Genomic DNA, 14328 nt, shown 5'->3' on the forward strand with positions numbered 1-14328 from the left:
TTTTGGGTGAAAATGTATTTGAGACTCTGGTGGTCAGTAAAAACTTTGCATTTTACTCCATAGAGGTAATGCCTCCAGATTTTTAGTGCAAACACCACCGCAGCTAGTTCAAGGTCGTGAGTTGGGTAATTTTTCTCATACGGCTTTAATTGTCGTGAAGCATAAGCAATTACCTGACCTTCTTGCATTAGTACACACCCTAGCCCTCCTTTTGAAGCGTCACTATATACTGTGAAGTCCTTGCCATCTTCAGGGAGGATTAATACCGGTGTAGTTGCGAGTTTTGTTTTCAAGGTTTCAAAACTCTTCTCACATGCTTTATTCCAAATGAACTTTGAGTTCTTCTGGGTAAGTTTGGTAAGAGGAATGGCAATTGACGAAAATTCTTCCACGAATTTTCTATAATAGCCAGCTAAACCAAGAAAACTTCTTACTTCAGTCACTGTCTTTGGTTGTGGCCAATCCTTGATTGCCTCTACTTTCTTTGGGTCTACTGACACTCCAAGTTCAGAAATTATATGGCCTAAGAATGCCATACTCTTTAACCAAAATTCACACTTCTTGAATTTGGCATAGAGTTCTTTCTCACGTAGTGTTTGCAGAGTGAGACGTAGATGTTCTCTATGTTCTTCTTCACTTGGTGAGTATACCAAGATATCATCTATAAAAACAACCACAAATCTGTCGAGGTATGGTTTGAATACTCGATTCATCAGGTCCATGAATGCTGCAGGAGCATTTGTCAGACCAAAGGGCATTACTGTGAATTCGTAATGTCCATATCTTGTTCTAAAAGCAGTTTTAGGGATATCTTCTGCTTTGACCTTTAACTCATGATATCCTGATCTTAAATCAAGCTTTGAGAAAACTTTGGCTCCTTTTAGCTGATCGAAAAGATCATCTATTCTCGGGAGTGGGTACTTATTCTTTATGGTTATCTTGTTCAACTCCCGGTAATCAATACATAGCCTCATGCTCCCGTCCTTTTTCTTTACGAATAGCACTGGAGCTCCCCACGGGGATACACTTGGGCGAATCTGCTTCTTGTCTAATAATTCCTGGAGTTGCTCTTTTAACTCCTTTAATTCTGCTGGAGCCATTCGGTATGGTGCCTTTGAGATTGGTGCAGCACCAGGGACCAAATTGATTTCAAATTCTACTTCCCTATCGGGTATCCTCCCCAGTAATTCCTCAGGGAAAACATTTGGAAATTCTTGAACAATTGGAATATCGTCTAACTTTAGGATTTCTCCCACTTTGACCTCATTGATTACTGCTAGATAAATCTCTTCACCTCCTTTTATGGCCTTCCAGGCTTGTGAGGCAGATAGTAGAGATTTCCGTTCTTTGGATTTCCCGTGGCATATGACTTCCTCTTTGTTCGAAGTCTGAAGTCTAATATCTTTCCTTCGACAGTCTATCATGGCATGGTTTTTAGCCAACCAGTCCATTCCAAGAATGATGTCAAACTCAACCATATTGAGTTGAATCAATTCCGCTTTGAAAGTTTGATTGCTGATACAAATTTTACAGTTTCGATACACTTTGTGTGATTCAATTACTTTACTCGTCGGTGTTGCCACTCTTAAAGGTTCACTATGAGTATCATGTTTAAGTTTAAGTTTTTTAGCAAATCTTCTAGACACAAATGAATGTGTGACACTACAATCAAACAAGGCATATGCAGGCATATTATTGAGTAAAATGGTACCTGCCACCACTTCGTTGGTATTATCAGCTTCTTCTTGGGTTATCGCGTACACCCGAGCATTAGTCTTATTTTCATGCTGTTTACTGGGCCCCGTCCCTTTGTCTTTGTTATCTGGACAATCTTTAATTCTATGACCCACCTTTCCGCACTTAAAACAAGCGCCTGTCTTCCGGTAACATTCTCCAACATGTTTCCGTTGACATGTATCACACCACTTTCCTTCGGTGTTACCAGCACTGCCAGAACTTCCTTTGAAAGACCCACCTGAATAATTTGGTTTCTTAAACTTGGGACCATTCGGAGTAGATTGATTGTTCATCGACCTTTTGTTCTTGTTTTCTTCCTCGCGTCGCTTGATATCAGTTTCTGCGCTCATTGCATCGTCCATCAAATCCGCAAAGTTGTTTGGCTTGAATACTGCCAATGCTAACTGAATTCGACTGTTGAGTCCCTGCTTGAAACGATGCATTTTTAACGTTTCATCCGACATGATCGTTGGGACATAAGTTCCCAGATCGTTGAATCGTGAAGTGTACTCCATTACTGACATGTCTGGAGCCTGTTTGAAGCTTTCAAATTCACCCAACTTCTGTAGTCTAAATTCAGCTGGATAGTATTGTTTCAAAAACTCTCTTTTGAAAATCTGCCATGTGATCTCTTCGACTTCTGTCAAAGATGGCGACACAGTTTCCCACCATTTCCTAGCTCGGTCTTCCAAAAACGGTGTTACAACCTCCACTCTCAATTCTTCAGGTATCTCCAGTAAATGCAATTGTGTTTCGACGTTCTTGAGTCAGTTGTGACTGACTTCCGGATCTGGGTTTCCATCGAAGGTTGGAACTCGATTCCTTCTTAGATATTCATAATGGTATTTAATTCCACGCGGTTGTGGTTCTTGAGGTGGTTGGATGGCGTTAGCTAATGGGTTCACGAATCCTTGCAACGTCGCAGCTACGATAGTGGCTATTGCCATCATATCTTCTTGGCTGAGGTTTACTCTCTGATGTGGTGGTGGATTTTCATTTTGATTGGCGCCACGAGGGTTACGGTTGTTTCGGGGTGGTCTGCCTGCCATATCCTATAAACATGTATTTTATTAATTTGTTTGCCACAAAGTATAATTAAAATAATTTCATTAAATTTTTGAAATTCATACAAGCAAAAGTTTCGAAATAAATGGTAAATCAAATAATTCTTAATACAATCAATGTCTAGTCTAGAGTCCTCTCTCTACTCATCTATAACCTCTCCATCGCCTACTGCCTCGTTAATTTCTTCTTCCATCGGGTTTTCTTCTAGTTGCTCTACGAGTTCTTCCATGTTGATCACTTCATTTTGCAGGTGTTCAATGTAATTCTGCAGTTGTGTGTTGTGATGATCAAGGTTGTTTACTTGATCTTGTAGCTCCTGTATTGTTGATTGGCTTACTTTCTCATTGATTTCTTGATCTGCGATCTGTTCCTCTAGACGGCGTTGTGTTTTGAGAAGGCTATCGTCCCGGATTTTGAGGGTAAAAATCCTATCCTGAGCTTTGTTTAACTCTTGCTTGGTGATTTCGTGTCGACGTTCCGACTCTAGATGATAAGCGGCATAACGTCTTACGTCCTCGCGTAGTTTCTTCTCTTCCTCTCTGGCCTCACGAAGATCCTCCGTCATGCATACATTATTCACGTCTAACTGGAAATTATCTCTTTCGAGTTTCTCATTTTTTTCTTTCAGTGTTTTAATTTTTGACTCCTTTTCCTGAAGTTGATTTTGAAGTTCATTTATAATGCGTTGAAGATCCATGTTGTTTTCCTAATATAAAAACAATTTTATACATAAGATACTCATCAAATTTTTAAATATGCAATAGAAGGATAATAGAAAGTTTCAAAATAATTTGGTACACAGTATTTTCTTAGTCACAAATTTTATTACAACCCAGATATTATAATGCTAATCTAATCGAACATCTCTCCGCCATCGCTGTAACTGGCGCTGTCAACTCCGGCCACCTCCATCGGTGCTACCTCCTCTTCCTCCATGTTCTCTATCACCAAATGCAGGTAATTATTCTGATCTTGAATTCTGTCCATAGTGCCATGAAGCTTCGAAATGTACCGATCCTGTCTGGCGTTGTACTCCTCCTGGCGCTGACGGGCCTGAGCAGCACGTCCTCGCTCTATTTCCACTCTATCCAATAAATCCATGTTAAGTGCAGCTAAGGGCGTGATGCGAGCGGAATCGGTCGGTATCTGCAGCAGCTGGCTCTCCGCCAAGTCCAGATGATGAGTCAATCGTTGTACATCGGTCTCCAGTATGAGTCTACTCTCAATAATCTCCTGTTTCTCCAACTTTTCTCTAGCCAGTTGCGCCTTCAGGGTCGTAATTTCTCTAGTCTGATTGTCAATCGTGAGCTGGCGCATGCGAAGGGCAGCCTGAGCACGGGTACGTGGAGCATCCATTTCCTAGGATAAAATCGAAAGCAAAGCATCATAATCGTATAAAGGATAGAAATGCACAAATAATAGAAACAAAGTGGTTGTGGAAAAAATTATGATACTAAGAATTGCGAAGCGATTGAAGGGATAGATTTCTGAAGTCTATTCGAAATTTAAGAATCAGATGAAAGTTGGATTTCAAGAACAGATGAAAGTTGGACTCAAATTGGGATGCACTAGGCTTTTGCCAAAATTTGACTTCGCCAAATTTTGTCTATCAAAATGCCAGCGGGATTATGAACCTGGCTCTGATACCACTTAAATGTCACGCCCCGAGTCCGAAGCATTGGTGACATCCGGCATTATTTAACAATTATATTGAAAACAATAAAGCCTCGTATCGAATCAAACCAGTCTTTTTCATAAATAGAGTATTGTCTTACAATGACAAAGGAATAAACTTTTACATCATAGTTTGCAGAAACTAAACAAATGAAAAGAGTACAAATTCTCGATTTCCTGATCTTGAAATCCAATCACCATCCCCAAAACGCTTCTTGTTCTTCCTCGTTCACTTGCTCTTCATTTTTATCTGAAATTTGTAAAGGGTGAGTGTTTGGGAAACACTCAGCAAGTGGGGGTCGATCGATTCCAAAGATACATATAGAATTTAATTCTTTAAAAATTTCTTTTAACATACTTTCAAAACTCAATATTCTTATCTTTACACAACAGAAACGAAACGAATAAAAGGCGGAACTTATCAAATGATTCAAAACAAAACAGAGGCAATTCATATCATTTCAGAACAGGCAAAACACACTGTTACTCATCTCATTTCCATGGTCAAATTGTCCCCAATATGTTAGTCCTCTAAGGGGTGAGGCCAGAACATGGTTTTATACCCACCAATGGGGGCCAGAACAGAACTTGGTTTTATATCCACCAATGGGGGCCAGAACATGGTTTTATACCCACCAATGGTGGCCAGACAGAATTACAATTCTCGTCCCATTTCAAATTCGAATCATAACAGTGCAACAGAATTCAGAAGTAAAAGACAGAAGTTTTCAGACATTCAGATTTCAGAATTTTCCTACTGACACAGCGGAATCAAGGAATTCGAAGCACAAAACAGAACACATAATCGATCGAAATTTTAAAACGAACATACTAGTATTTTCGAAAAAGGACACACCTTCATGCATGTCAAATTATTTATATCAAAGTTTAAAATTAGAAAGAAGCTACGTAAACCAAAAGCCCACTTACTGTATTTTGAAGGAAATTTCTTGTTGAAAATTGGGCAGCACTTCGATGTTATTTCAACAACTGTGATCTCTAATTGAGCAGCACTTCGATTATAACTTCGAGTAGACTGAGTCGTGATTTCGATAGTACTTCGACTTCGACTTCTCCTTGCCTTGGACGAATTCTGGAGAGTTTTGTGGAAGGGGGTGGCCGAAATTTTGTAGGGTGAGGAAAAAAAAAGAAAACCGAATTTCTCTCTTGCTTTTGGGATGCCTTTTTCTCAACCTAATGGGTAGTATTTCTAGGCACACAAAAATCCTTCCCCCTAGCCCCATCATGGCCGAAATCTTGGTCTGCAAGATTGGCCATAATTGTACTTCACTTTTCCATGCCTTCTTCAATTCCCATGCTAGCCATTATTGCACTCCAAATTTCCATGTAAGCTTTAAGAGTCACCTTGATTTTCTAAAGGGTCACTTCTTGCATCCTTATTATGTCCTAGCTCTTAGCTCCTCCCGTAGCTCCTTCATGGGTTAACTCAAAGGTTATTTCTTGCACATTTAATTTGTCCAAACTCTTGGCTCATCTTGTAGCTCTCTTTTTGTTCTTGTTAGGACAAGATTGATTGAGTTGCTTTGAGCTGACGAATTGAGTCCTTGAGCTGGGGTTTTATTCCTCCCGTGACAGTACTTCAAAGGATGCATTTACTTCCATCTTGGCCTCCCGTTGAGTTAATCTCCGAGCTTTGAAGCTGTTTCTTCGAGTTAAATTTACTGAAATTTGATTTGCTTCGGATTGTAAAATCTCGGGTTCTCACAGTCGTCGAATCCAGGACGCATTACATGATCTTTTTAAAAAGATAGTCTTCTTGATTCCTGTCTAAGACTTTGATTTCTTTGTATTGACCACCTATTGTATTCATTTTCATATCAACGACCTTGAGATTCGCAAAATACTCTGCAAGATCTTGAAGATCTTCTAGAACAATCTTTTCTATAGTTTTCATTAGCTTAATTTCTTTTCTGAGACAGTTTAAATTAGGTTGATCATTTTTTTCGTTGGTTAAATGTTTTGGCGTTATCATGGTCTTCCCTCTGTTGTATAATGAGAGTTCAGTAGTAATAACCTTCCCTCGAGACCTTTTTACTAGATCTTAGTTGTTCTATATTTTGAATTTCTGTTATAATATCCTTTAATATTCGAAAAATTTCTTCTTGTTTTTCAAGGGTATCCTCAATTTTTTGTGGTTAATAGTATAACTGATTAACATAGTTCTTTACCATCTTTTGGATGTCTTTAAGATTTCCAAAGAGTTTAGAGGAATCCGGGATTATTTTTAAAAACCTATTACTTTCAATCATTACTAATGATTCTGATGTGTTACTCTTTGCTTTTTATGTTTAATCTTTGTTAGCTCTTCTTATAAGTATTACAAAGTATTGGAATAAGTCTTGTAAATATTTAATCTCGAACATATGTTCGGATCCATAATTTTTGAAAAAATTTATTCTCCTCAAACATTTAATTACACAATAATACTAACATTGTATGTTTGACATAATTTTAAATCGAATATGTTACCATTTCTAGTCCAGTAAAATAAATAATAATTATAATAGTATTTTTACATTTTGACATGGTTAGGGAGTTTAAACAAAGTTTTTAGTGTATATGGAATAAATAACGACTTGTGTATTGATTTTATGATTTATCTCCAACTGATCCAACTAAAAATATATGAATATTAAATATTAAGAAAAATAAGCTATATTTATTAAATTAAAAAATTGCATATCTAAATTATTTGAATGAATAATGTAATATATACTTTTAATTTTTTGACTTACTCTTTTATGAATATATTTAAAAAATTCTTTATTATATATGATATTATCATGTATCTAAATACGTTAAATTCATAAAAATATTTTTAAAAAATAAAAGTGATACAGATTTTTAAAATTTATCTTGTTCACATTACACAAAATATAATAAAAAAGTTTAAAAATACATTATAAAATATTTCAATTTTTAATTTTCAACTCACCTTATTTTAAAATCATGACTACGAGGCCCATGAGGCTTTTCCCCATGTCAGTATTTGAAGCGCCCAAAAAGTTGTTATATGCTAGGCTAGTTATTTGCATCTAGCTCAAATTCTTTATTTTTTTTTTAAAAAAAAAGGGCCACGCTAGTTATTTGCATCTGGCTCAAATTCTTTATTTTTTTTTAAAAAAAAAGTTGTGGCCCTTGCTTAACTATTTTAAACCAATAACATATGAGCTTTAACTTTTTAACATTGCTTTAAATTTTTAGATGTAACCCATCATTTTCATTAGTAATTTTCTTGATTCCACTTATTAGAAAAAATAATAAAAGTAATGTGATAATTAAAAATAATTTTTTATGATAATGTGATAGATGAAATATCAAATATCAAAATTATCATCATTTACATGTTCATCTTCATTTTCCAAATTTTCGTTATCAGCTTATCGCTTGATTTGTATCTATCGATATCTTGTTCTTCGGCTTCCTCGTCAAGATTGATCTCTCCTTCATTCATAATATTATTTCGAGCTGAATATTTTTTTTTGTTAAAGTAAATGATGATGCTTATTTTTAAGTAGATACATGGTGAGATCGAAAGTCGTACACACCTTCACCAACCCCAGCCTCTTGCGCTACATCAATTTTTAATTGAAACTTGAAAGTAACATAAAATGAAAATATTATCTACATTAGCATTGTAACTTGCATCATCTGTTACAACTTGAATCACATTCTTTTCTCAAATGCGAATCACAAAATTAAAAAGTAACTCAAAAATGTTGTCACTCGGTTGAGAATAAACGAAACATCAACTAATTCAATAAACATAATTGAACCATATATTAGTTGTTTCCCTTTCATTTAAATTTAAGATTGAAGTTCAGCTGCATCCCCGTCTTCTTCCAAATAAACAATATCATTAAAATCAAGAATATCAACCATTTGATTCTTCGCATTACTCTTTTTTTTGCATGAACTCTTTACTTTCTTATTTGTAATGCTCCGACCATTTCAAATAAATTTCACATTTCTATTGCCCCATATAAATGTAGCATGTGTCAGATAAATCCCTTCTACAAGATAAATGTGGAATCTCAAAAAATGTTGATGATACAGTGATTTAAAATATAAAAATCTCACTTTTATCATCCTAAGAAAATAAACTTAAGGAGACGGGATTTACATTTACGAAACCAAGGTATAAGATTGGGTTACTAGTGAGTTTCATCAAGAACCCTCGCTTTAGGAGCAAGGAGTTTTGTCAAGGGAATTTCCCTTGAGGCTTGTGGTCGTGTTTTGGGATCAGATTCCCATTTCCGAAAGACGAGTGGGGGAACACCTTGAGAAGTCGACTGACTTGATTATCAAATCCGCATTCTGCTTCGACTCCATTATAAGCTCCGCATTAGGACGATCGTTATAATCAATCTGCAGTTTGAATTAGTCTTGAAAAAATAACCAAAACAAGACACCAATCTGGAATCAACAGATGAGAGATGAGAGGTCACTCACCCGCCATTTTGCAACATCAGGAGGCTTTCCTTCATCGTAAGAAAAAGACAGAATTAGATGATTTCTATATCTATAATTAACACAGGAATACCATGTCTAATACTCAATAAGAATATACCTGTTGATATATGTCTTTTTAAGACCCGTTTCATTGCTTTTTCGATGTCAACATCAATGAACCTGGGAAAAGATTCACAAAATTTTATGTATTCACGGCGTTTCTTGGTAATCTTAGTCTCTTTCTTCACGAATAATAGGATCTTGAATAAGTATGATAACCGATCCATTCTCATAACAAGCAAACAACTTGTTTTTTAGCAGTCAGCACCGCACAACGCAAATTTTTTGCGTAAAAGTTAATTTAAGAATCAATTGCTGCGTTTTCCCCATCAGCATAGAAAAAAAGATTAACCAACAAGTTAGCGCATTTGACTGGACTAATCCTGAAAAGAAAATATATAAGATAAATGTTTTACCACTTCTCATCAAATATACATGAGATATCCCTCCAGACATCCTCATCTAAAAGCAAATAATTCCCTTCGACTATCACTATCTTGTGCCTGCATATGAAGAAAAACAGCGTATGAGTGGCAGTATCGAGCAGTGTGCAACAGATGACGTACAAAGGATGCATCCTAGCTTTTAGGTTTTAATATATGTGTACATGCAAGAACATAAATCACGCGAACACGTGTACTACAGTTTATCCTTGGTGAAAGACATTCACATATGCCATTTAGCGAAATGGTTTGCTCTTATCTTTTCCTGCTTCTCTTATTTGGAATTTTTCTTAGTTCATATTCTATGAGCTAATAAATGTCTTGATACAGCGATAAATACTGTAACGACCAAATATCCTTTAATTGGACCTGGTAAAAAACTTACAATTCCTGCAACCAATTAACGGGAAACATGGAATGAAATGGGAACACTCACGCACATTTACCAGCATCTAACTTCTTAGTGTAATTTAACCGGTTAATGAAATCTTTGAACCAAGTAAGACACATGGACGTCACAATCACTGAAAACAACCATAATAAATGATTGGGAGCAATTTAGTGATAGCTTCACAAAAACAAATTGATCGAAGCAAAAGAATTACGCCAAGTATTCATAACACCTTCTACACTAATAATTTACACCCTACAAGTGTAATTTGGTTCGATTCCATAAAAATTTGACCTCCCTCATCTCATATTTATCGACCCATTAGAAATATGAAACATGTTGATGTGTGTGAAAATATATAAACCTTCATCAGCACTTGAATAAATTTATCCCAAAACTTCCTGTACACATTTGATCCATCATGTAAATGATAAGTTCAACTTACTGAAGGTTCACAAAAATGTCATCTTCAACAGGATCACCCACTCCATGGTCAAAAGATGGTACACACACAGATCCCTGGACGAAGAACGAGTGCAACATGAGGGTGGATACACATATATTTCATATGAACAATGGTAGCAGCAAAATACAACACGAAGGAAGGATGAGATTTTATGTTTATAATATACACCAATTCTCCATAAATGCATCATACTGAGATAACAATCCAGTCCAGCAAAAAAAGCCAACCAGGACACAATATTGATTAACTAAATGACTGGACCGCAGATAATCTAATACAAATCACCTCATTTTTCAGCTTTGTTAGGCATCTTAAAAGTCGTTCAGGGTCAAATGTCCAAGGAGCTGAATCACCAGAAAAAATATCAAAATTGTGAATGCATGAAAGCTAAAACAAGTGCTGCAGGAAAAAGAGGCTCACATCCCCTTCTTGCATGGGCTTCCTCTGGATCCTAACAAGAAAGAACAAATGCCTGTAATCAGAACGGTCACGATTTATGTTATAAAACAAAGTATTACTCCTACTACTAGCAAAAAACCATTCAAGAGAATAATACAAGTAAATGTAAGAAGTGGCAAATACATGAAAATTGCTATTTAACCTTCATTGCATCGAGCTGATGACGGTAAAGGTGAAATCCATCCATGGGAAGCACGAGAGCAACTTGTGGAGACTCAACTTGAGAACCAAAGTATGATGATTTTTGGGGCCACAACTCATTGACATAGCGAACTACCTCGGATGCAAGAGTACTCTTTCCTGATCCAGGTGGGCCACACAGACCAATAATATGCCTGCAAGTTAATACTGATTATTCCTTTTGTAGTTTTGTTTAAAACAAGAATAACTTTTTAGATCAGGTGATTGGTCATTTCTTTTTTTTTTTTAGAGAACCAACTTTCAAGATAAGGTGATTGGGCGTACTTAACAACAAGGATTACTCTATATTGACAAGTAAAAATATACATGCAATCGGTATATACTGATACTGTTTTTCTTCCTTCATCGAATTGTGTGAAGTGCTAGTACGCTCTTTCCCAGACAAGAGAGATTGCCTCAGTTCAAAAGAAGAAAAAGAGTGGGAAGATTCCATCATCAGATGCTTTCTGACATTAGGCTCGCCAACATACAAATTTAACAAAATATCAACTTGTTTGAGGTTGAAAAATAACATTTTCCAAAGAAAGAATCTCTAACTCACTTAAAATTGGGGTTTGATTCAGCTGCTGCAGTCAGAAGAAGACGTTCTGCCAAGATTTTGCATATCTCATCCATGCATCTGATGGAAATGAACAAATTCCAGGTAAATGAAAGGAAAGTATAGAAAAAGAGTCCAATGTATGCCGCCGATAAAAAAGTAACAGAACTCATGGCATACCCTGAGTCTATGACTGGAACTTCCTTCAGATGACAATGTAAAACCTGGTCAAATAAATTTTTTAACAAAAACAACAGAAAAGGACCTCAGGAAATGTTAAAGTTTTAAACATCTATGATTTCTAATTTAACATAAAAATAGAAGGTGTCACTCTATATTTGATTTATAACTTGAATGGGATATAGAAACCAAAAAAAAAAAAAAGAAAAGAAAACCTTAGGATTATTTTGCTTCCAAGTTAGAATTCCAGTCTGACCCACTAACGGCCTCAAGTCTCTCGCCACTAGATAAAAACGAACCTGTTTCCAAGGGGGAAACCATGCCTTTTTCAGCAGCAGTTCCTCTACATTAACCACAAACGGAAAAATAAAAAAATCAATCTTCGTCTACCATGAAAAGTGTATGTAAAATAAGACTACCAACTGCATTCTGAAAGAAGTACACTACCACAGAGAGATGTCTGGGAATAACTGATACATACACAATTGCAAGTTTAATAACATGCAAAAGTACATTGGAGATGAATTGTTCTTTTTTATTCCCAGTAATTTATTTACCTCAGAAGAAACTAGCACTCTCTTGTTAGTGAATAATCGCCATACAAGTACAAAGCTCATCCAACAGGGCAATCATCGTAATTTATATTAAATTCTCCGACGAAATTAAATCCCAGATATCAATTAGAAATAAAATCAGCACAAACTCATCCTCCATAGCCCTAATCAGCACGCAAGATTGAATTCCGTCAAACCCCAACAAAACCCTAACTTGAAAATGCAGTAAATAAGGGCAGCACCTGATGCACAGTGCCGAAGAGACCCGCACCACCTTGCAGACGATAAAACCTCCATGATCGAGCTGCACACAATACGTATTTTACTGATTAAACCAATTAAATTTGAACTAATCCACTAAAATTTTATGAAATCAACAAAATTGATATATAAAATTGTATTATATCATCCCATACATTTCGTAAGTAAATACATGAATAATTATTACTGGGCTATGAAGACTCTGGGAAACTGTATCTGGAGTCTCCCACATCGATATTTGGCGAACTAAAAGCGAGAGGCTTCTACTATAAGAGCTGCGGTCGTTCTTCCTCACTGAACACTTAGCTCCTAATCGTTATTACAACACAATTTGATTAGAGTTTAAAATTTTCTTTACAATAAGCTCAAAACATATTATTTGATTTGAATATTAAAAATAGTATTTCATCTCATATTATAAAACATGTCCACACATAATCAAAATCGATCATATACAAACAAATCATATCCTCGGGACATGCCCTGGTATATAGATACATACATATACTGGGAACAAAACATAAAACCTCAACTCAAACTGTGACTCTCTCTAGAAGTACCATCTCCGGTCTCCTGATATCCTGTAGTCCCTGTCATTGTCCACATACAAAGACAACAACAGCCCCATCTGGGGTGAGCAAAGCTCAGTCTGAAGCAACCACAATATATACAACAGATATCTAAACAATGATATATGATATGCAATGCATGTACGTCGTGGAGATATCAGGTCAAATGCCCATCCACTGAGCACATGTCAGAATCAAACGAATCGCTATCAAATCAATGCTCGAGCTGGCACACCGGCCTCAATAAGGGATACTCGTATGATAGCGTCGACAAAGCGCCATCAAATCCCAAATCTCATATCCAATCATCGGGGCCACAAATGTCTATGCTTTAAGGGTCATTTAATACCAAACATAGCATTGTGTTCACAAACTCCAGAATCAAATCAAATCATATCAGGGTATCCAAGGATCATAGCTCAACGTGCATGTCATGTATGCCACATAAACTCAACAAATAAGGCATATAGACATGTATTCTCAATCCAATCAATCAAATCAATCAAACATATATCATATGATACAGATACCTGTCGTATGTTACCCGGTCGCAACATACCTCAATTCTTCGTTCCAGTCGATGTAGCTTGAAGATATCAGTATAATATTCTATCTACATCAATAACATATTCACTTCAATCAATAACATCATTCAAAATCAATAATATAAGTTTCAAATATCTGTTGAAACTTCAAAAATTCATATCAAAGTCAAATCATATCATAATTCAATTCCGACTTCAAAACTTAGTTTTTTTTCGGTTATTCTACCGCATATATTTATCAGAATTAATAATAACTGACAAATACTTCTTCAATCTCAATCCAATGATTAAAATTCCCTAATTATAATAAATTGGGAAAAATTCAAAATAACATCACTATAAGCATCTCTTCTTCGTTCAAATCATACACTATTCAACCATCTTCAATTTCTGTATGATTTAACAATTTATCGGATTTATTCTAAAAATCGACGAATTTCAAACATCACCAAAACTATAAAATTTATACCTCAAATCGAAGACCTCGTGTCAACGATCCCAGAACTGAAGTCGGTTCGTCGATTGGATAAACCGATAAGTCGCAAGATCGAAAAAAAAAATCGAAAACCCTATTTCTTTTCCTCTCTCCTCTCTGAATTTCTGAAGAATGAAACTTCACGTAAGTTTCATATTTATCATTTTTTTATTTTTTTTATTTTAATATTATATTTTAATAAAATAATATAATATAATATAATATATATTATTTAAC

At 35.7% G+C, this 14328-nt stretch overlaps 1 protein-coding gene across 6 annotated transcripts; it reads right to left on the bottom strand.

Moving 5' to 3' along the window:
- Positions 1-8482: 8482 nt before the first annotated feature.
- Positions 8483-12791, bottom strand: LOC140986898 (putative uridine kinase C227.14). 6 transcript variants are annotated; one of them, XM_073455291.1, is made up of 13 exons: positions 12658-12749; positions 12484-12545; positions 11903-12030; positions 11688-11731; positions 11511-11588; positions 10911-11103; positions 10730-10760; positions 10595-10653; positions 10289-10362; positions 9426-9512; positions 9068-9129; positions 8950-8978; positions 8484-8865 (listed from the first exon to the last, which is right to left on the bottom strand). In XM_073455291.1, exons 1-13 carry the CDS (start codon positions 12732-12734, stop codon positions 8740-8742), a joined length of 1050 nt encoding a protein of 349 aa, XP_073311392.1. In that variant the 5' UTR covers positions 12735-12749; the 3' UTR covers positions 8484-8739. The 6 variants fall into 6 exon arrangements, with proteins under 6 accessions (XP_073311396.1, XP_073311392.1, XP_073311393.1 ...); XM_073455292.1 differs by having other exon boundaries at positions 8485-8865; positions 12690-12791; XM_073455294.1 differs by lacking the exon at positions 12658-12749 and adding an exon at positions 12770-12789 and having other exon boundaries at positions 8485-8865.
- Positions 12792-14328: the final 1537 nt, after the last annotated feature.

The sequence above is a fragment of the Primulina huaijiensis genome, chromosome 10, assembly GCF_012295235.1.
Source record: "Primulina huaijiensis isolate GDHJ02 chromosome 10, ASM1229523v2, whole genome shotgun sequence".
NCBI lineage: Eukaryota > Viridiplantae > Streptophyta > Magnoliopsida > Lamiales > Gesneriaceae > Primulina > Primulina huaijiensis.

Coding starts and splice junctions, on each gene's coding strand:
- LOC140986898 (XM_073455291.1), bottom strand. CDS start 12,734: ATGTGGGAGACTCCAGATACAGTTTCCCAGAGTCTTCATAGCCCAGTA. Junction 11,732..11,902: donor GGAAGCAAAATAATCCTAAG/GTTTTCTTTTCT, acceptor TTATTTGACCAG/GTTTTACATTGTCATCTGAA. Junction 11,104..11,510: donor GAATCAAACCCCAATTTTAA/GTGAGTTAGAGA, acceptor ATTAACTTGCAG/GCATATTATTGGTCTGTGTG.